Genomic DNA, 24,062 nt, shown 5'->3' with positions numbered 1-24,062 from the left:
GACATGGAAACAACCTAAATGTCCACTGACAGAGGAGTGGCTAAAGAAGAGGTGGTACATATACACAATGGAATATTACTCAGCCATTAAAAGGAAAGTAATAATGGCATTTTTAGCAACATGGATGGACCTAGAAACTATCATGCTAAGTGAAGTCAGCCATACAATGAGTCACCAACATCAAATGCTTTCAGTGACATGTGGTATCTGAAAAAAGGACAGACAGAACTTCTTTGCGGAACAGATGCTGACTCACAGACATTGAAAAACTTATGGTCTCTGGAGGAGACAGTTTGGGGGGTGGGGGGATGTGCCTGGGCTGTGGGATGGAAATCCTGTGAAATTAGATTGTTATGATCATTATACAACTACAAATGTGATAAATTCATTTGAGTGATAAAAAAAAGAAAAAAACAAAAAAACAAAAACAAAAGGGGAGTTCCCGTTGTGGCGCAGTGGTTAACGAATCCTACTAGGAACCATGAGGTTGCGGGTTCAATCCCTGCCCTTGCTCAGTGGGTTAAGGATCCTGCATTGCCATGAGCTGTGGTGTAGGTTGCAGACGCGGCTTGGATCCCGCGTTGCTATGGCTCTGGCATAGGCCGGTGGCTGCAGCTCCGATTCGACCCCTAGCCTGGGAACCTCCATGTGCCATGGGAGCGGCCCAAGAAATGGCAAAAAGACAAAAAAAAATTTTTTTTCAGAAAAAAAAAAAAAAGGAATTCAAGGAGTTACATCCCAGGAAAGAGAAAGCAGAGAAGACTTCTTTAAGGGAGTAACACAATGTGTGAGCCAAATCTTGAAAGAGGGATAGGAGTTAGATTGACAAGTTGGGATGAATATTATGGAAATAATAACATGTGATAAGGATTGCTGACAAAGAAGCCCATGACTCATGGTTTAAGTGCAAGTAGCTCTGTAGGGCTGGAGCAATGGCTTCATGAGGGAAGAAACTGGGGGAAGCAGGAGGTAGAGTTCCTGGGGTAGTAGGAGTGGATGGAGGGGTTGAACACCTTGTTTCAGTGTTCTGCTGCTTCACAACAGCCCACCCCAAACTTCATGCCCTAAAATGACACAGCCATTGATTACTTCTCACAGTTCTCCATTGATAGCAGTCTCTGAGGGTGGTTCATCTCTGCTGCATGAGATGCAGGCTGGCACTGCTCCACTAGGGCCAGAGGATCCAAGACTCACATGTCTGGTGCCTCCATTATTACAGCAGTGATTGGCTGGGTCTCTCTCTTTCTATTTACATTGCCTCTCTATATTTGGTGGTCTAACTTGGGGTTCTTTACACGGAAGCCGTATCCTAAGAGGGAAAAAAGTGGAAGCCTCAGAGCTCCCTAAAGCTTAAGCCTGTAAGTCACATGACATCTCTCCACCTGCATTCTTGTGGTCAAAGCAAATCACAAAAGCAGCTTCTAGAAAAGGAGAAAAGGTTCCACCTTCCCTTGGAAGGAGCAGCATGAATGTAGAGAGATGTGAGGAAATGTTGGCAGCCATCTTTGTAGAGAGTGTACCATGGGCCTTAAGGTCACTGTATTCTGTAGGGTACATTCTATAGGGTACCATCTATAGTGTAGATTTTAAGCAGCAGACTGACATTTTAAGCTTATATGTTTAAAAATATCTCCGAGACTCCTTTATGAAGATTGAATTCAGGGGTCAAGGCCAGTACCTGGAAATAGAGCAATGCCAATCTACCAAGTCAGCATCTGCCAATATGTTATAGGTTAATCTCTGTAGAGTCTTTTTCATAGGGTCACCTGCCCTGGCACAGTTTTTCCTCCTCATGGAAGGAAGCAAATGGAATGAGTGGTGAATGTTTTTAAAAAGTAAGACACCACCAAGGTAGTTGCCCAGGACCCCGCCCAGGGTCCCAGGACCCCTTTCAGAAAGATGGATTCACTTCTGCCATGGGGGGTGGGGGAATACATAACATTGCAAATGCTCTACCTCATGCTTTTGGGTTCAGAAATACTACCCTTTGCTTATTTTATATTGCCTTTTTTATAAGTAAGTAAACCACAAAAGTCAGATGAGACTTTTGCAGAGGGCAGAAACCTGCTTTGCAGAAGCCAGGGGCTTGTCCTATATCAGAGCACACAGGTGTAAGTGACATAAAACCCACATGGGCATTTTATTTCTATGCAGAGTGAACCCTTTGACGCTTGCCTATAATATCCACTACAGCAGTCTGCAAGGTCAGTGCCTATAAAAAAGCCATAGAAATATTTACAGAATTTGAAATGTCTAATTACACCACCTCAGTCACTGAATTTCCTTCATGAATAACAGTTTTAATATGTGAGCAACTGTCTCTTGAGTAGAGGAGAGCCGAGATTAGTGCTTATCATTGCTTATTAGAATAAACTGGAATTCAAAATTGGGAATGGAAGGAGATGGTCTTTCTAGATTTGGTTGGGGGGGGTTGCATTGCCCCTTCACTTAAGTGTTCCTAGAGCCAAGATTTTGGTGTGTGAAGAAAAGAGTCTCCCTTTTTTGATGCAAGAACCTGAGGATAAGGTTGGAATATGATCCTGCTTGGTCATTGTTCAGGTTCTTTCCCAGGTTTCTGAACCCTTAGTTTATGCAGTGGTGGCCATCAGGATGCTGTTAATTTGACCCATGGGCTCCAGGGCACAATGGGTAGAAGCCAGGATCACTTGGAGAGATTTGGTCTAAAATCCTAGCTGCCACTTCCTAGTTATGAGACTGTGAGCAAATTCCTTAACCCCTTTAACCCCTCTAAACTTTGATTTCTCCTTCTGCAAAATCCCAGTAATAACTGTATCTTTATGGTAGGATTGCTGTGATGGAGTAAAAGAAATACTGTTTATTGCACTCAGCCTAGTGAATGGCACAAGGGCTCAATAGACTTTAAGTTATTGTTCTAAAGGAATTTCTGCTGATCTTTGCTATGTTTCTTTTTATTTCTCAGGGAGATGTTCATCTCTGTGGCTCTAGGCCAGGTGTTATCCCTTCTTATTTGTGGAATTAGCTTGACCAGCAAGTACCTGTCAGAAGATTTCCATGCCAACACACCAGTCTTCCAGAGTTTCCTCAATTACATCCTTCTCTTCTTGGTCTATACCACCACACTTGCCGTCAGACAAGGTAAGTATGCAAAACCCCAAGAATATAGCTTCATTTCTCTTTTACAAACATCTGCAAGAGTGATGAGCCATGACAAGACTAACATTTTTCACTTACAGCATCATAAGACAATTCAAACCCCCAAATCTCCCTTTTCTATTTTGCAGTGATACAGCAAACAAAATGAATGAATAAAATCACAAAGAAGTATAAATTGTGTGAATTCAGCGGGAAGCAGGAAATGCATGTATAGGCAAAAATGTACAGTTGCTCACAATTTGAATTCCTGTTAGCATTCCTTGTGCCCCTCAGTAATTCAAAATGGTGTCCTTCCCTGGAACCTGAAACAGGCCTGATGAAGCTGTCCTACATAGTGCTAGCCCTGAGAAACCCAAGAGGATTACAACTATATATTCTTAGGGAAAGTGTCATGAGAAGGATAAAAATAGTAAACACAAACAACTCTAGTAATAACAAAGGGGAAAAGAAAGCTACCATAAATGGTCATGTGAGATGTTCTGTCTCAATTTAAAATAGCTAAAGCAATGAAACAAGTACTCTAAGAGTCAGGGCAAGAAAAACTTATTAAGGGACAATTGCAGTTGAAATCCTTGGGGTATATCTCTGGAGGGTATACTTCAGAAATTCATGATTATACCATTGAATCTGGTATAAACACTCTTATCTATGGCCCAGAAATAGCCAACAATGTTCCCCCAATATCAGCTGTCAACTGCAAAATATGCACTGAAAAATTACCAGTAATAGGTTTGAAGATAATTGTATACCTTAATAATGAAGATCCATGAATAGCTGTACACATCAATCCTAGCAGTCATACATTTTTGAAACTTTGCTAAGAACTGCATATCAGCATTGAATTTTTATATCTTCTTAATTGGATTGTCATCTGGAATAATATTATTTAATTATAATGTTTTGGCCAGTACTAGATATCATCTTGGAGAGTAATAATGAACAAATTAGGACTGAATTCCACTTTAATTTGAATTTGTTTAAAGTATTGGAGAACTTAATTTCATTTACTGGTCAAAATAGGTGTTATTGGTGTTTGTTTTTTAAAATGTAGTATCCATAGACATAATTAATTTAAGGATAAGTTTTTAAATAAAAACCTCAGGCTGTGAAAGTTATAAACACTGAGTCTCAGCTATATTTCCTCAGTATGATTTGGAAGCTAATGATTTTGAATGCTACAAATGCGTTATCTAAACAGTTATACCCCCATTCCACCATCGGTGCTTCAATCCAGGAAATAACTTCAGAAACTGGGGAAGTGGGGGAGGCATATAATTAGAAGTTTACTTGTGAGAGGTAGTTAACATAGCAAGAAGAGAGAGATATGCAATTCAACTTAAAAATCATTTAATGGAAGTTTGAATAATAGTTTAGAATGATTAAAGCATAGAATTATTTTAACCCAGTACAAGGCCTATAGTTAAGAATAGAAAGATTAAGAACAATTTTGCAATACTCTAATATAACCAAAAAAAAAAATCATATGAAACTGGTGAATTTATCTTCTCTAGAGATGTTTAGAACTGAAGAGCCTAGACTATAAGATGGTGAACTACAACTAGTCTTTGAGTTCTTGTTGGTCTTCCTTTCCAGGAGCTCAGAGATTTGACACAAAACCGACATTGGGGAAAGCAAATAAAATCAAGCCGGTTCTAAGAAACAGAGAATAATTTCACAGTTATAGGTAGAGACAGAAAAGCTTAGAAAACTAAATATAGAAGAAGACCCAAAGTTAATAATCATACCATCTATTGAGGCTTTATAATGTGCCAACCACTATGTATGTGAATTACCTCTTTTATTCTTTTGACCCAAATAAATAGGAATTATTATCCAAAATTTTATAAATGAGAAAACGGAGGCTCCACCAGCATCAGGAGCCTGCTCCAGACTCTAGAACTAGGAAGTGTAGAGACCCATCCTAGGCCAGGGCTGGGGCCTTTATAGCCTACCCAGCCCACCCATATGAGGTCCAGGGGTGGCAAGAGGAGGGGAGGAAGACACTTTTGAGCAAAAGGAGGGTCTTTCCCCCCTGAATTTCAAAGCCCTGAATAAGAAACCAACCCTGGTGAGGTCTAGCGAGGCACAGAAATGAGGTTAGTGAGACGTAGCAGTGAAGTCGGGAGAGTGTGCCCGTAGAGAGCGCTGGGAGCAGATGAGGAGGGTGGGCAGGCCAGAGGCATGGCGGGCAAAAGACCAAGGACTAGAAGCAGCAAGGAGTTCAGAGGCTCTTTGGAAAGAAAAGACCAAGAGCCTGAGAGTTCTGACTCTCATCACAGTCAGTGATAGAATCAATTTCTAAAATGCTCTCTCCAGTGATTTCTGCCATTGCCTCACTAAATTTGCTGGCATGTCTTTATTTGGGTGTTTACTCAGAATGTTTGTTTGTTTTAAGCTTCATCTTTCGAAGTTTTAATAGGCTGGCATTAAGCTAACATCTGGAAATCAACATAGTAATTACATTAATTTTGTATAGGCTGATTCAGTGCTGTGTTCTGGAGACATAATAATCTCTTTGCTCGTGCACCTCAGGATTTGAGAGGGAATGAACAGGGCAAAGAGGAGAAGAGGATGGAAAGTGCGGTGTGTGTGAAGGAGGTGCTATCTTAGCCACTTTCCTCCTCCCTTCCCGGTGCTCCCTGACTGCTCTTCCAGGAGGGCTGCAGGTTTGGATTGCGCAAGATGCCGGCTTTCACCATTCTTTCAGCACAGGAATCATTGACCCTGGGACCACCACATTAATTTGATGCTGCCTGTGGCCACATAACAGCAAGAAGTTAGACCCAAGAATATATTTTTAAACAAATCTTTATTGTTTTACTCGTACAACTTCTAAAAATGTATGATTGTAGCATGTAAACATGATATGATAATGCAGAAAGCCTTTCAAGAGCATTAAGGGTGATGTTATTATAAAAGCCTTGAGAAATTTGACTTTAAAGTGAATTCTCTTCATCAAATTTGCTTTGGACCAGTGATCAAAGACTGCAGCAACAGGTTGCAGTATAAATTTCAGTATAAGTCCAGTTCAAACTGGAATTTTGAACTTGTCCATGGTTATTAATTGGTTTCTGCAAAAATTTGAAACCAAAAATTGATTCCTACAAAAACCATGCTTCTTAAAAAAATTACATCTTGTAGAACAAGTTTGAATTCTATCCCTTCTCCTTGATTGGAGCTAGGTTTTTTGTTTTTTTGTTTTTTTTTTAATTCCAGATGGTTCTAAATTAAAAAAAAAAAATCTTGCTGTTTATAATAGTTTCATTAATACAACGTTATAGAAAAAAAAAGTATTTCAGAAAATTAGCTCCATTGACATCGTATCAAATTTGAGAATTTAGATGAAATTTAGACAGTGATTACTTGGTTAGTTATAACCACTTTTGGGAATTTACTCAGACAATTAACATATGCCCAGTGAAGTAATGCCCGAACTCCAAACTTGTGCTGTAGATACAAAGTAGGGCTTCAGGAATTGTAAAGAGAAACTTATTCCTCCTCCTGTGTTTTTCCTTTACTCTCACACTGCTGTAGTACAATACTCAGACACCATAGTACAACACTGTGACTCTGACTATGTATCATCGTGTGACACTCTGCCACACAATTCTGTGACACTAGCTGGGTGTCTTATAACTTAACTCAGTTCTGACTGTTCTCCCTGGAGATGGATAGAGGTTATCACCTTTGCTTCTGACCTACCTTCTAGAGATTGGAGGTTCCCACAAACCTCTCCTTAAAATGGCTCACAGGACTCAGGAAAACAATTTATTTAACATTTACCAGTTTATTACAAAAGGATATGATAAAGGATATAGGTGTATATTTGGATGGAAGAGATGAGTAAAGCAAGGTATGTGAAAAGGGGTGTGAAGGGTCCATGTCCAGATTTTTATGGAGGCTTCCTTAGGTAGGCAGGAGCATCATCTTCATTTCCAGCCCCTCTCCTCTCTCTGGGGAATGGGAAGGCAGGACTGAAAATTCCAAACTTCTACTCATAGGATGGTCTTTCTGGTGACCAGCCCCATCCAGGAGCCCACCAAGAGTCACCTCATTAGAAGGAAAAAAAATTGTAAATTTTAGAAATTGTAAGGAACTTAGGAGTTCTGTGTCAGGAACCATGTCAAAGACCAATTATTCAAACAAAAGATGTTCCTCGTGCTTTTATCACTTAAGAAATTACAAGGGTTTTAAGAGCTCTGTGCCAGGAACTGGGGGCAGAGAACAATATATACATTTTCTGTTAACTCACAGAACTATAACTAAGAAAGTTATAATAAAGCTTCCAAAAACTTATGAATTTGCCTAGGAAATTCTCAGGAGAGCCTTTTTCTCATGTCTGCTTTTTTTCTTAAAAATTCCATGTAATACTAGCTGAAATCGGGAAGCAGAAAAACACAAAAAGAAAAGAGGAAGGTACAGGCCAGAGTCCCACTAAAGACGTCTCAGTTCTTGAATTTGTGATCTAGAAGCAAGACATGTGGGCTTTTAAAACAAAGGTAAAACAGGATATATTTCTTATCAAGAAAAATTGTCATCGAACTTTTTTGCCCATAAGCCTCTTTTATCAATTATTACAGGAATCCTGCTGCTTCCCAGAGCTACTTTCAGCCATTCTTAAACAATAGATATCCATGGCTCCTCTTTTGGCAGTTTTAAACTTCTGAATATACATAAACACACACAAAAATTTTAAGTAGTTAATAATTTCCTCCTCCTTTTTTTCTGCCAGTTTTTCTCATTTCTTGTCTCTCCAATTTTTTGTTTTCCCATCACCATGTTACTCAGCAATGGGAAGGGTAAGGCTTATGAGGCAAGGGCAGGATGCTAGGAGTGAAAGGAAATGCTTTCATTCCTTATTTTCGTCCTCAAGTCATGATAGTGGGAAAAAATGGTGTCAGTAATGAATGCATAAATAGAGTCAGAAGTGCCTGCTTCTTTTTATATACAGACCCTGGAAAGAAAAGAAAAGGTCGCCATTGTGAAGCATCATTAGAGATATTTCTGGTGACTACAAGTTTTGCTTTTTCCCTGAAAGATATTTTTATAAGCTCTTCCAGTTTTGAATAAAAGACAAGCGTGCAGCTAAAAGCAATTTGATGAGTGTTGCATGAATTCAAGCAAATTCTTATATGGACATTAAAGTATTTATTGAATCTTTTATATATTTCTTTGTCTGAGTGTGAAAATGAAACAAGTTTCTCATAGTACTAACAAAACACTAAAAAATGTCACCATGTTTAATCCCTTTGATTTTTCCAAAAGAAAATACTGAAAAGTAAATGCATGCCTTACTCCTCAAGAGAAATAGTCTTGCCTTGAACATTAACTTCCAGAAGACAGAAATCCTAGAGGTCTAAGTTCAAATTTCAGTTCTCAGTGGGGAGGCTGATGAAATGAAGTCAGCTCAGGCATATCAAGCACCTACCCTCTCCCGCTCCCCTCTACCCACTATCTTCTTTTGCCATCCAGACAAGTAAGTAGGGCAGGAGAGGTAAGAGAAATATATAAAAATGATAGCCTTGTTTACACACAACAGCTGGATGTGATTCATGGCCTGGTGGTCCAGTCCCACATGAATGTTCTTCTCAGAATTTGTACCAAAAAAAGTATTCCTTGGGGGTTCCTGTCATGGCTTAGTGGTTAACGAATCCGACTAGGAACCATGGGTTGCGGGTTCGATCCCTGGCCTTGCTCAATAGGTTAAGGATCCGGCGTTGCCATGAGCTGTGGTGTAGGTTGCAGACATGGCTCAGATCCCCCTGTTGCTGTGGTTGTGGCATAGGCCAGTGGCTAGAGCTCCAATTCGACCCCTAGCCTTGGAACCTCCATATGCCTCAGGAGGGGCCCAAGAAATGGCAGGAAGACAAAAAAAAAAGTGTTCCTCCTTTGGGTGGTAGATGGGGAAGCATTAATCAGAAGAGATCATTATACTCAAGTGAAGTAAGTAAGACAAATACCATATGATATCACTTATGTGTGGAATCTAATTTAAAAATAATACAAAAGAACTGATTTATAAGACATAAACAGACTTGGATTTTGAAATCAAACTTATGGTTACCAAAGGGGAAACTTGGGTGGGGGAGGACAAATTAGGAGTTTGGCATTAACATGTATAACAAAGGCCTACTATGTATAGCACAAGGAAATCTACTCAATATTCTGTAATAAGCTGTATGGGAGAAGAATCTGAAAACGAATGGAGATTAGATAGATAGATAGATAGATAGATAGATAGATAGATAGATAGATAGATAGATAGATAGATGATAGAGAGAGATAGATAGAGATACATAGAAGAATGTAATGGTTTCCTCTTCCAATGAAAGACGGGCTTTTCATATTTTGTGTCCTGCAGAAACACTATGCTTCCTACACTTTTTTTTTACAATTTTGTAAGCTAAATTCTCAATTACCAATGTGGCAAGATGAAAAATATCTATGTAATTAGAAGAAATGTAGGACTTCCTATGAAATAATATAGACCTCTCAGAAAGCCATAACAAGGTCTGGGAAACTTAGGTATCTGGCATTTCACAGTATGTCAGACCCTAGAGTCACTTAAAGATTTTGCTTCCCCAGTTCTGTTGATACAGTTATGCCTCTGAATCTTTGTCCCCTGATTTTGTTTGAATTTTCTTTGGTGCTTACCATAGGAAGTAAAAAACACAGGCCAGAAAACTCAGGCAGTAAAAAGAGTTAAAGCAGGAAACAGGATTTTCTCAGAGCAGGAGCTAGAGTTCTGCTCATACACGGCTAGCTCAGTTTCCAATTCCTCTGGATAACCTTGACTAAATCACTGAGGAGAAGGGACTCTTCAAGGGTTGGCAGAGTAAGAAAGGACTTGGCAAATGTAAATACTGAATTACAACTCCCTTGTGAGTTGTGGGGGAAATATTACTGTCACTTACCTAAGTCTGGTGAGGTAATATTATTGGAGCCTCTTAAACCATCTCCCTTGTGAGAAATTACTTGGCAAACCTCCATTCCTATTTCCTGACAGGTGGCATTTATTTTTACTTCTTATGTATGATTCAGCCCACATAGTATAGAAGGATTGTACCTCAGTGATTTCTTAAATGAATCTTTGGTAGACACTCCATGGAAATTACGCTTACATTGTTGGGGAAGGGAAAAGAGAAGATGAGGCAGGGAGGGGTTGGGGGTGACAGGCTTATCCACAAACCATGCTGGGAAATTATTAGGAAAAAAAAATCACAGGAAAAAAAATTAGAATCCAGTTCTAGCAAAACTGCCTGCCAATATATGGCGCAACTGGAACTCTCATATACTGCTGCTGGAAATACAAAATGACACCTACACTTTGGAAAATGGCTTGGCAGTCTCTTAAACAGTTGAACATATACTTACCATATGACCCATCAATCATATTCTTCTAAGAGAAATGGAAACATTATGTCCACACAAAGAACTATACATAAATGTCCATTGCAGATTTATTCATATTCATAAGCCCAAAACTATAAACAACCTAAATGCTCATCAGCTTGTGAAAGGATAAAAACAATTGTGGTAAATTCACACAATAGAGTATGACTGGGCTATAAAAGGAGAAGCTACTGACAGATGAAATTATAGGGATTAACCTCAAAAGCATTATACTTTGTGCAAGAAGCCAGTCATGAAAGCTTATTCACTGTATAAATACATAATGCATAGTAAGGTGATGTTCTGGAAAAGGCAGAACTGTAGGGTCAGGAAATAGAACAGTGGTTACCAGAGCAGGGAGCCAGGGTATTGACTGCAAAGGGACAGATGGGAACTTTGGGGTGATGGAAATGTTCCATATATCCTGATTGTTGTAAAGGTTACATGACTCTATACATTTGTCAAAACTCTTCAAACTGTTCACTTAAAAGGGCTGAATTTTTATCATGTATAAATTATACTTTACAGGATTGATGAAAGGAGGAAAAAAGAGAAAGAGAATTGACTATCTCCTCTCACTCCATGGTTGCCAGGATGAAATAACGTATCATTGAGCTCATCATTTCCGATACATAGCTGTTCCCTCAGTCACTTATGGATATTAGGAAATGCCATTAAAACTTTCTACTTCATTGTGGCATGCCTTCAGACTGTAAGAATGAGTACAGTTCCCTCACCTGCTAAAAATGTACCTACTGTAAAGAACTTGCTAGTGGGTTATTATTTATCATGAATATTTATCAAGTTCATGATGAATTATTATTTATCAAGTTCATAATCCACTAAGATAAAGGCACATACATTTTGTACATATGCAGTGCTTACAGGGTGACTCTGCATCAAATCAATCCTCCCACAGTCTTAATCAAACTTAGAGCACCAGTAGTATATATCCTATTTGTGCTAAAGTAGATGAATCTCAAATAGAGTGATACCTGTGCCAGAACTGTCAATATCACTTAGCGCAATAAATGGCTTTTAGACTGAAGGAAAATGACATGAATATGCAACACCATCTTCTCTTTAATGAATTCTCATATAAACTTACACACATACACACACACACACACACACACACACACACACTCTTTATACTCTCAGGCCCCCCTCATTCCCCATGCCAAATACTTCGTTAATGAATGCCCTTCTGATTCTTCTATTCCAGATAGCATATAAGCATGGAGGGAGGGATTGTCTCCCTGTTTTATCTGGAGCCCATGTTGGCTGCTAATTCTGGAAATCTTTAAGCATTCATCTAGCCATGCTGAGAGCTGGCACAGAGCAATACTCATTCCTGGCACGAAGCTCCAGCATTCTTGTGGGAGATTGAAGGGTGGTTACAAGATGATAACTGTATTGCCTGAAGGAGATAAGTCCCCTTCTGCCAAAATAGTGCTTTGTATGTAATTAGTGTAAAAATTCAGAGGAATAGAGTTTATCCTTACAATCATCTTTCTCATTAAAAAAGAATCATAATGGAAGAACAAAGCCGTCCCTGCAGTGAATTGAATTGCTTTCCCTAAGTTTTCATTAAATCAAAGACTCAGCAGTTAGCCATCTTGCAGACAGTATTGCAGTCTGCTGCATGAGATTTGCAGGGGGAAAAAAATAAACCAGGAAGCAAACTTTTTTTTCCTTCACAGGATTAGAATTGCATTGTGATTATCTTTAGATCAGAATTCCCTGACCATGCATTTTTTGAGGGTTTGGTTTCACTGGTTTCCATTTCTGAGTTTTTGAGGACCAGGAAGAGGACCACTGTAATTCATCAAATTTAAATGTGATTCTTGATAATGGTGGGTTCTGACTGTAAACTGGAGTGACTGGGCCCCTTCAGTGACCCATATGAGGAAAAACATGAAGGAAATGACTACAACTAAAAGAAACTATCGTCAGAATTTATGTTTCTGACCATCTTTTGCTATTTGACCCTTCTTTGTATGAAAGAGCACTAGTATTGCTTTCTTTTACCTTTAACTTCCTAATTAGCCATGTCTAAGAAAATATCTACCCTTAAGAATCATATTTAGGAATTATTACTTAAGTTCACTAAATCAAAATATAACTTTAAACAATTAGAATCTAGATTTTTTTCTGTTTTTCAGTTCAATCAAAATTCAGGAGTCATTGAGTCATCCTGAATTACCTTGTCTGTGTTGTATTTCATTTCATAAGTTGAGATAATGAAAGTAACTGCCTTACAGTTTTCATGTGGACCAAAGGAGGCCATGTATATGGAAAGCTCCTAGCACAGTGTCAGGCATATAGAAAGCATTCAACAAGTATGATCTGCCATCATTGACGGTAGATTTGCTTAATCAGTAATTGATTTTCCTTCCAAGCAAGTTGAATTTTACACATATACCCCTTAATTTGGATAAATTCTATCATAGGACCCTGAAATTCATTAGCCATATCCCAGCAGTTATGTTAACTTGTCACTGGATGTCAGAGTAGGCCCTGGCATGATTCATAGAGGGATCAAAAAGGAGAGATATTTTAGATGCTTTCTTACCACTATGGTTTCCTTTTTGAATGAGGGAATTCACTGATATAATTATCACACTAGGGCAGGACTACCTTTAAAATGCCCAAGCCCAAGTCCTCCTCCCTCAGCACACAGAGTGGGGTTCCTTTTGCCTGAGGAAGCCATGCCAAGGGAAACCATGGGTACCCAGAATTTGTTCAGAAGGAGCCAGAACCCCTCTTCAATTTTCAAGCATAAGTACACTAAAATGGTCCAAACTACGAGAGCTGGGATGGGGAAGGGAGGGTTGCCAAAAGGAAGAGTCGAAAGAACAATTCCCTGCCCTGGAAATGAACCTTTTATTCTAGAGTTTTGATCGTGCCTGTGAAATCTCAAGGCTGAATCACTTCTCACCCTTTCTCGCCTTCCTGTTTTCATGTGTGTTTCCTGTCTCTTCTTTTGTTTCCTCTTTTCATCCAGCACTTTCCTTCTCACTCAGTCAAAAAGTGATAGACAAATGGGAGGAAATGGGAAAGACGACATTCCCATTCCCTTTACTGAGGCAGGACTGTCATTACAAATTCAGACCTTGCAGAGAAGATCCAGATTCAGTTTAAGCCATGCCTGCAAATAACTGCTCCAAGTCACTACTCTTTACTCAAGAAAAGGCTCAGAGCAGGAGGACACCAAGTCAGGTCATTGTGTTGTAAACTAAGCTTGGCCACCTTTTTTCCTGAAAGTTTTTTCTTCTAGAACACAGAGAGAATGCATCTGTAACCTGCAACCAACTGAATATGCATACAGAAAGCAAAGCAGATCTGAAGCAGCTGGGGTATTACATTCCCATTTGGCCTGTTGACTGAGGCACATTCCAGCTGGAGAGATGGAGGAAATAGAGGTGTGGTTTGGCCAAAGCCAGGAAAGATGGCATTTCTATTCCTGACAAATTCCAGCAAGGCGTCAGTTCTTAAGACAAGGGCCACAGATGCTAAGTAGACTCTATTATAATAATAGGGGAGTTCCTGTTGTGGCTCATTGTCTTAAGAATCTAACATAGTGTCCATGAGGATGTGGGTTTGATCCCTGGCCTTGCTCAGTGGATTAAGGATCCAGCATTGCCTCAAGCTGCAGCATAGATTGCAGATGTGGCTTGGATTCAATGTTGCTGTGGCTGTGGCATAGGCCTGCAACTGTAGCTTTGATTTGACCCCTAGCATGGGAACTTCCATATGCTGCAGGTGCAGCCGTAAAAAGAAAAAACAAACAAACAAACAAAAAAACGTTAGTAGGGATTCTTCAGAGGCATTCCCAGAGGGAGAGTTGGGTCACTATATTATAAGCAAAGTCGCAAATCTCCATTAGTTATGTGGAATAATCAATGAGCAGTACATCTCTTTTAAGGCCATTTCATTGGAAACTGTACTGAGAAATCCATAAGCAGAGATCTAGTTTACTAATGAACTACTGCAAAGACAAGAATTGTCCTCATATGAGCTCATTGAAAGGAATCTTTCTCCCATTTTTTTGACAGGGTAAGAACTTTCTTTCCATTTCAAAGTTGAAAAATAAAATCAGGGTAAGAATAGAAAGAAAATAAAAATAATTCAAGATGAAAAGGGCTGCAAAATACCCAGAGAGAGCACAAAGCAATGGGGGCAACACAGCCAGGAAAGTGGCCACCAGCGCATCATCCTCTAGCTGAGAAGGGTGGAGGCTATCACAGATCATGGAGCCATTGCTCAGCCATCTTTAGGCTTGAAGAACACATTGCAGACAACCTCAGTGGACTGCTGGGGCCTCACCAAATTCAAAGCAGCAGGTTCTATACCCACAAGTACATTTCAACTTTTGACTTAGTGAATGCCATTCGCGGAGGTCAACATTTCCAACTGTGCTGTGTTAAACTCAGTTCCATTATAGCACAGCTTTAAGCAAGCTATTGATTTTAAACTTTTGTCAGACTGAAAGAAACTAAGTTAGATCACTCAGGATCAAGCAAAGAACTCAACTCCTAAAAATAAAGTTAAGGAACTTGGTTAACTTCTTTTTCATGGAGAAATGTGTGGGCAGAGCTTATGTAAGTGGCATAAATGTAGAAGTCTCTGCACTAAGAAAAATTGTAAGTTATTTACTATATGGAAACCTAATAGATCTCAATCCCTGATTTCTCTTGTTTCGGCATCAGATACGTTGACTACTTTGGACACCCGACAGGAGAGTCACTGGTAAATATGTTCCTATACTCAGTGTCTCTTAACTAAAGGAATCAACCTGGTGTACAAGCCAAGAATGCACCTGTCCCCAGCCTACAGAGATTTATAGTTTTAGTTCTGCCCATGATTACTTCATACAGAACCGTTTGGTGATACAGAACATCTATCAAATTTATCTAAATTGAAGTTATCTTACCTTCCTCAGTTCCTTACTTCTTCCTTCATGTATTCATTTCATACACTATTTCATTCATTAAGTTAGCACTTTTTAAATTTAAATTTTAATTAATTAATTTTTTTTCTTTTTATGGCCATACCTGTGGCATATGGAAGTTCTCGTGCCAGGGGTCAAAATTGGCACTGCAGCTGGGAGTGACACCACATCCATGGCAACACTGGATCCTTAACCCACTAAGCAAGACCAGGGATCAAACTCACATACTCACAGAGACAACATGGGGTCCCTAACCTGCTGAGCTACAACGTAACTCCAAGTCTGCACTTTTTGAGGGCCTTGTTGTGCTAGACACTGTGCTCCCAGGTGTGAGGGACACCTAACTGAGAGAAAATAATCTTCCTTCTCATACCCCTTCTTAAGCTCTCAGACAAGAGGACAAGAGTAAAGAGTTCTTGTAATTGCAGGAGTACAGAGCAGAGGGTCTCACTTTCCCTTAACTCCACCAAATCTTCATTGCAAAAGAATTTAGTCTCTGCCTTCCATTTTATCACTCTTTTCTCCATCCAGCCACCCTTTCTCAATTATTCACAGCAGAAGGATTCATTACAAGCAGTTGGAGTCAATCCACTGATGTTTCCTGGCCTCCTTTTTGGCCTTTCTTTGATGGTGCACAAACCCCTTGCTCCAGGACCCTGAGTTTGCATTAAGAACGGAGGCAGCTGTTCCCTCAGTCCCTGTACCACCTCCCACTCTGTCTCCTGGGAGAACACAGCACAGACATCAGCCACCTCCTTTATTTAGACTTGGCTGTGGCAGCTTCCTGGCTCTTAGGCTTCTAGGAGCTAGAGTGGTTGGTATTTACATGATTATTGAAGTGACTTGCAGGACCCTCAGAGGTCTCTGCTCTCTTAGGAGCAGTTATGGCTCACAGGTCTACACCCTTTTGCCTTTCTTAAGTGACCCCTCTACATAGTGGCAAATAGTCCTTTACCTTTCTGGCTTTATCCTTTGAAGAAGCATTTACCTTTCTAGTGATTTAAGGGTGTACCTTTAGCACTTACTGGTGTGGGAATTTAAGTTCTTCCCAAGTTGCTACCAATTCCCATAAAATATTAGAAACCACAATAATTTAATATTATAAAACAAGTTAAAAGTTGTATAAGTAGTTTCTTGGGAAAATTCTTTCCTACAATAAGGATATAGGATGTAAGAAAAGAGCTTTAGAAAAGTACCATCATCTCTGGGTTTGAAGTTACATTTGATTGTGGAACATACTGACTGGTACAAGATTATCTTCAGTTAAATTTCACACATATTTATTGAGCCCCCTGGTACTAAACAGCATGTGAGACCCCTTCAGATGCCCTCTCTCCATCCCCATCAGCTCTAGCACTGCATGAGGCAAGCTACTCATCCCTTCTCACCTGGCCTGCAGCTACCACCCAAGGAACAGCCCTCTATCTCTGACCTCTGCCACATCTTTGTCGCTATAATCCTTTGAAAACCTTAGTTGTGCTAAGCTCAAGTCAGCAGTCAACCAGGCTTTGGATGATCATGGAAATCCTTGTTTATTTGTGACTTTTATTGACATCAGGATTTTTATAAACAGTTGGGGGAGGAATTGTTTAATAAAAGGTGATTACTTTTCTGTATCCATTGAGATCAACATGTAAACTGAAATAAGGTCTTTTAATAAGGATTCAAGGAAGCTTGAAATCAAGATGCTAGAATACTGCTATCTCTGATTTCTAATTAACCCATCTACTTGAGGAAAGGAGACCAAAGATGTCATAACTAATTTTTGTTCTCTAAGTAGATGTCTTCTAAAATGCAAGCCAAGTTGCCTTGGATTTTAGCATGTGAGACCTTGATCCTAATGCAAAAAACAAAACAAAACAAAACAAAACTTTGTATTTTAGACTAGTTTCAGAAGAAATAACTTTGTTTCATACTGTGCTCTGTACACAGCATTATTGCTAACCTCAGAATTCAATTCATCTCTTAATATAGAAATTCCAATTAAAGTAAGTTCACTTCAGTTGAAAGTTAAAATTAACTGGAGGATATCCTTAATAACAAGTCTTCTGATCAAAAAATATTTGTTGGACTTCTTCTAAGGGAGATGACTACTTTATAAAAATGGTCAAATACTAGGAAGAAACCATGAAAAGTCAAGAGACTCTGAGACAATATTTGAGGTGACAATGTTATAACCATTTGTAAAATTCATTTGTATTTTTAAATTACCCAAGTAATACATGAATATATACATTACATATTCATGTAAATATAAACATTGTGAATACAGAAATAATTTTTTTAAAAAAGAGATAGTGCTTCTTACCCACCACATAAATGCCACTCTCTTGTTCAAAGGAGAACTTTGTTAAAATTTTGTTATTCATCTTTCACAGAATTTTTCTATGAATATGCATTCATATACATAGCTATAATATGTTTTTCATGTAAGTGCAAGGAATTATGCATATTGTCTAAAAGTTACTTTTTCACTTAATAACATATCCTGGAAATATTTCATGTACATGTACATTTACCTTATAGTTTTTCTTTTTAATTGAGGTATAGTTGATTTACAATGTTGTGTTTCAGGTGTACAATAAAGTGATTCAGTTATACATGCATTTTTCCAGATTATTTTTCCTTATAGGTTATTATAAGATATTGAATATGGTTAGCTGTGCTATTCAGTAAGACCTTGTTGTTTATTTATTTCATATATAGTAATGTGTATCTGTTAATCCCAACCTCCTAGTTTATCTTTACTTCCCCCTTTCCCCATAGGTAACCATAAGTTTGTTATCTGCATCTATGATTCTGTTTCTGTTTTATAAATAAGTTCATTTATATCATTTTTAATATAAGTAATATCATATGTATTTGTTCTTTCCTGTCTGACTTACCTCACTTAGTATAATTTCTAGGTCCATCCATGTTCCTGCAAATGGCACTATATCGTTATTTTTTATGGCTGAGTAACATTCCATTGTATGTGCAGATAGATAGATGGATAGGTAGATAGATCACATCTTCTTTACCCAGTCATCTATTGATGCACAGTTAGGTTATTTCAGTGTGTTGGCTATTATAAACAGTCCTGCTATGAACATTGAGGTGCATGTATCTTTTTGAATTAGAGTTTTTGTCTTTTCCAGATATATGCCCAGGAATGGGGTTGTTGGATTGTATGGTAACTGTATTTTTAGTTTTTCGAGGAATCTTGATGCTATTCTCCATAATGGTTATACCAATTTATCTTCCTACCAACAGTGTAGGAAGGTTCCCTTTCTCTACACCCTCTCCAGTATTTATTATTTGTAGACTTTTTTTTTGTCTTTTTGCCTTTTCTAGGGCGGCACCTGCGGCATATGGAGGGTCCCAGGCTAGGGATCTAATCAGAGCTGTAGCCGCTGGCCTACGCCAGAGCCACAGCAACATGGTATCTGAGCCTCGTCTGTGACCTACATCACAGCTCACAGCAACGCCGGATCCTTAAGCCACTGAGCAAGGCCAGGGATCAAACCCACAACCTCATGGTTCCTAGTCGGATTTGTTAACCACTGAGCCACGACGGGAACTCCTTGAAGACTTTTTGATGAATGCCATTCTGACCTGTATGAGATGATACCTCATAGTTTTGATTGCATTTCTCTATTAATTAGCAATGTTGAACATCTTTTCATGTGTCTTTTGGCTGTCTGTATGTCTTTGAAGAAATGTTCATTTAGGTCTTCTGCCTATTTTTGTTTGGGTTCTTTGTTTTTTTTGATATAGAGTTGTGTGAGTTGTTTGTATATCAGAAATTAAGCCCTTATTTGTCACATCCCTTGAAAATATTTCCTCCCATTCAGTAGACTCTCTTTTTGTTTTGTTTATGGTTTCTTTTTCTGTACAAAAGCTTCTAAATTTGATTAGATCCCATTTGTTTACTTTTGCTTTTATTTCTTTTGCCTTTGGAGACTGACCTAAGAAAATGTTGTGACGATTTATGTCAGAAAATGTTTTGCTTATGTTCTCTTTTAGGAGTTTGTGGTATCATGGCTTATATTTAAGTCTTTAAGCCGTTTTGAGTGTATTTTTGTGTAAGGTGTGAGGGAGTGTTCTAATTTCATTGATTTACATGTAGCTGACCAGCTTTCCCAACACCCCTTGCCAAAGAGACTGTCTTTCCTTCATTGTATATTCCTGCCTCCTTTATCGAAGATTAATCAATTGTAGGTGTGTGGGTTTATTTATGGGCTCTTGAAGTTTTTAATTGCTACAGTAGTATCAATAAATTCATAATTACTGGTCATATGGATTGTTTCCAATTTTGTATTACCCCATCCTTATAGATATATCTTTAAATACATGTAAGAATATCTCTTAGTTTAGATTTCTAAAAATTTAAATGCTAAGTTGAGGGGCATTTTAAATATTGATCAATATCACTGACTCTGTCCTTTCCTCAAGGTATTACCAGTTCAAAAGCCTACTAACAGTATTTCAGAGTATCTATTTCCCCATTTTTTATCAACATTGGATATTAGTAAATTTTTTTGTCAATTTGAAAAGTGAAAAACACTTATTATTTTAAATTTTATTTCCTTAATTACCAGTAAAACGAGCATCTTTTCATATGTTAATTGGCAATTTCAAATAACTTTTAAACCCTAAAATAAAACCATAAAGTGATAATGATCCCTCCGCACAGTCTGGTCTTGGGTAAGAATAAGTCCCAGTGGACTCCTTCTTTTACTCAGTCTCTTGTTTTCATCTCCTCATGAATTAGCACAAAGAAGGGAAAACAAATGAGCCCTGTGATACCTTCTTCTGGAAGAATGCCATTGCCAGAACATTGGAGTAATAATATAGAAATTTATATCATCCATAAACCTTTTATAGTAGTGTAATTAGTAGGGCTATTAATACTACCCAAGCCTAGCTTTCTTTATGGCTGTAAACACAACTTGTGATCACATAAATGACATCAGCAATAATCCTTTAGGGCATCATGTAAACCAAAGTACTTGAGTCAGTTTACCTGTGGTTTAATCAAAATCTCCATTTTAAAATAAAGAGAGAGAGAGAGAGAGATTATTTTTGCTTAGAAAGAGAATATGAGGGATAACCCTTGAGCCTTTTTTGGCATTTGGATTTTGGATTCCAGGGGAGGTTTACTGGTGTTAATATGTCTGGGAAGAATAGATCAGAGAGAAAAATAGAGATATTTTAGCCAATATCAGTATATGCCTGTGCCCATCAGCCAAATATATCCTGGCAATTTCAATAGCTCAGTGTCATTTACATATGGTTTTCTTCATTGTGGCATTTTTATTAATGTTTAATCTAAAAAGTGAAGTGAGTTTTGTATGTATACTTCTTTAAATCTTTTATTTTAAAAAATAATGAATGTGGCAGGGAAGTAGTTTCTAGGAATCCCAAATCAGTATAAAGAGCAGCAGAGTTAGGGAGTTCCCGTCATGGCTCAGTGGTTAGGGAATCCGCCTAGGAACCATGAGATTGCGGGTTCTATCCCTTGCCTTGCTCAGTGGGTTAAGGATTCGGCATTGCTGTGAGCTGTGTTGTAGGTCACAGACTCGGCTTGGATCTGGTGTTGCTGGGGCTCTGGCATAGGCCGGTGGCTAGAGCTCCCATTAGACCCCAAGCCTGGGAACCTCCATATGCCGCAGGTGCGGCCTTAGAGAAAAGCCAAAAAAAAAAAAAGGCAGCAAGGTTAGATGACTGCTGTGGGACTCAGGACAGTCAGATTACATTCAAGGATGGTCTCTACTATGGTTATGTTCCTACTCTAAGCAGGTCAGATTAGTATCTCCATGACTCAGATTTCCTTCCTGAAAAAATGGAGATGACTATCAAATAAAAATTATTTATTAACATATATTGATAATTTTATGTGCTCCACAATGGTTTCATTAAAATATTAATCTAATTGATATTTGAGAAACAGTATTCAGTTTTGAGGGTAGGCCTTTAATTTTCTGGCTCTGAATAAAACTAATATATTCCAGGGAGTTCCCACTGTGGTTCAGCAGGTAATGAACTCAATCTCACAGTATCTGTGAGGATGCGGGTTTGATCCCTGGCCTCACTCAGTGCGTTAAGGATCTGGCATTGCTGTGAGCTGTAGTGTAGGTCACAGATGCGCCTCAGATCCTGCATTGCTGTGGTTGTGGTGCAGGCTGGCAGCTGCAGCTCAAATTTGACCCCTAGCCTGGGAACTTCCACAGATGCAGCCCTAAAAAGCAAAAAAAAAAAAAAAAAACCAAAACAACAACAACAAAACCCTCTAGTATATTCCATGATGAGTAAATTTTTCTGAAGCCACAGGTGAAGAGCCAGTTCATTCAACTTGGATGGTTATGGACAGAGATAAGTGCACACTTAAATGAGAAGGAAGAAAGAAAGGGTGCACAGTGAGTTTGATTTTATAACCACACTATGAACTATTGCAGGTACTACCCAAAGGAAAAGAGAAAGGAAATGAGAATACACAACATAACTACATCATTTTTAATGTCATTGTATAGGCCCTTTTACAGATAAAGAAACTGAGGCTTTGTGATATTAGTTAATTTATCAAAAAGTATATAGTCATTTCCATTTAGCATATACTAAGTCATAGAAGACCATAAGTCTCACTCTACCAAGAAAAAACATAAAAGTATTGTTTTTATGAACAGTGGTTCCTACCAGAAGGAAGGGACCTAAGGAAGAAGAGACCTAAATGTATAAAACTCCAGAAACTTCCCTTTTTAAGGGAGAAAAGAGTCACAGCTTCTCTCATTCATGGCAGAGTGACAAGAGAAGGAATCCACAGAGAGATAAGAAAAAGACAGCTAAAATTTTAGGTTTTATTGGCCTGGCCACATATGAGCTGGTGTGGCAGATTTTAATTCTAAAGGATCACAGGGAGTTCACAATCTGGCTCAGAGGGTTAATATGAAGATGACAGTTTGCTCTCTGGCCCAGTGCAGTGGGTTAAGGATCTGGTGTTGCTGCAGCTGTGGCATAAGGTAGGTCACAGCTCTGGCTCAGATTCAATGCCTGGACCAGGAGCTTCCATATGCCACATGTGCAGCCAAAAAAGAAAAAAAGTACCATAGCCACAAAGTAGGTCTACATAAACCTGCAAACTATATTTCATGGGTCTGTACCTAATGCTGGGGATATAGAATACCAAAGCCTGATGGGTAGAGCAGAGGGGCTAAAAGAGATTCCATCTGAGATGTGTGGAGCCCCTCCAGTTGCATGGCAGCCATCCTTTGCAGGTGGAGGAGAGCAGTAAAGGACATCTGAGAGAAATAAACTTGAGGTACTGTAGACTTTCAACTTCCAAGGGTTGGAGGCATAACAGAATTGCTGAGGAAATTCCTTCTGAGACATTACAGACAGATTTCTATAGATGGTGAAAGCCTGTCACATGACTGGAGAGCAAAGAGAATTCCCCAGCAACCTGAAGAGTTGTAAGCTGAGCTTTAATGCAAAGATATATTTTTAATAGTTCAGTCAGTTGGTTACTTGGTTACAAAGTGCAGAGATCTCTAAAACTTAACCCCTGAGTCTCAGAGAAGGGTAATTGATCCTGCTTGCAAATATTTGAAGTCAGCAGTGAACTAAATCAAATGAAAGGTACAAGAAAGCCCAGTCCCACTGATCACACTGACTCAGACTCAAAACTAAGCAGCTTGACACACAAAAATTACATTCTCTTTTTGAAAGTAAATTTTTTTTTGTCTTTTGTCTTTTTTGTTGTTGTTGTTGTTGTTGTTGTTGCTATTTCTTGGGCCGCTCCCGCGGCATATGGAGGTTCCCAGGCTAGGGGTTGAATCGGAGCTGTAGCCACCGGCCTACGCCAGAGCCACAGCAACGCGAGATCCGAGCCATGTCTGCAACCTACACCACAGCTCACGGCAACGCCGGATCGTTAACCCACTGAGCAAGGGCAGGGACCGAACCCGCAACCTCATGGTTCCTAGTCGGATTCGTTAACCACTGCGCCACGACGGGAACTCCTGAAAGTAAATTTTATTTAATTCAGTCTCTACTGGTATTTTATACAAAATGTCCAGATACAATAAAAAAAAAATTACTAGACACATGAAGAAGGAAGAAAAATGTGACACATGGTCAAGAGAGAAAATAATCAATAGAAGCAGACCCAGTGATGTCAGAGATGTTGGAATTATCAGACAAGAACTCAATAATAACTATGATAAAAATCATAGGATCATAGGATCTAGTGGAAGAGGTTGACAACATTCTTAAAGATATGGGAATTTTCATCAGAGACCGGGAAACCATTTTTAAAATTGTCAAATAGGAATGCTAGGGGTAAAAAACACAATATTAGAAATGAAGAATGTAGAATTCAGCACAGCTAAAAAATGGACTGAAGATAAGTGAATACAAAGTATCCACTTGGAACAGAAGATAAATGAGTGAAAACAAAAAAGAAAAACAGAATAGAATATCTGGGACAAGAGACAATGGGCAGAATAAATAGTTGATGAAATAGCTAAGAACTTTTCAAATTTGTTGAAAGACATCAAATAGATCCAAGAAGCTCAGGAAATCCCAAGCAGGATAAATGCAAATA

General features: G+C 38.8%; 1 protein-coding gene across 1 annotated transcript in view; it reads left to right on the top strand.

The window, feature by feature from the left end:
- Nucleotides 1-24,062, top strand: part of SLC35F1 (solute carrier family 35 member F1) — a 412,817-nt gene that overhangs the window by 254,732 nt on the left and 134,023 nt on the right. The window contains exon 2 of the mRNA XM_047759683.1: nt 2,942-3,117. Coding sequence (XP_047615639.1) covers nt 2,942-3,117 — 176 coding nt within the window. The remainder of the gene's footprint in view (nt 1-2,941; nt 3,118-24,062) is intronic.

This window comes from Phacochoerus africanus, chromosome 2, assembly GCF_016906955.1.
Source record: "Phacochoerus africanus isolate WHEZ1 chromosome 2, ROS_Pafr_v1, whole genome shotgun sequence".
In the NCBI taxonomy this organism is placed as follows: Eukaryota; Metazoa; Chordata; class Mammalia; order Artiodactyla; family Suidae; genus Phacochoerus; species Phacochoerus africanus.
The sequence above is the reverse complement of the archived record's forward strand: the minus strand, read 5'-3'. Positions and strand labels throughout refer to the sequence as shown.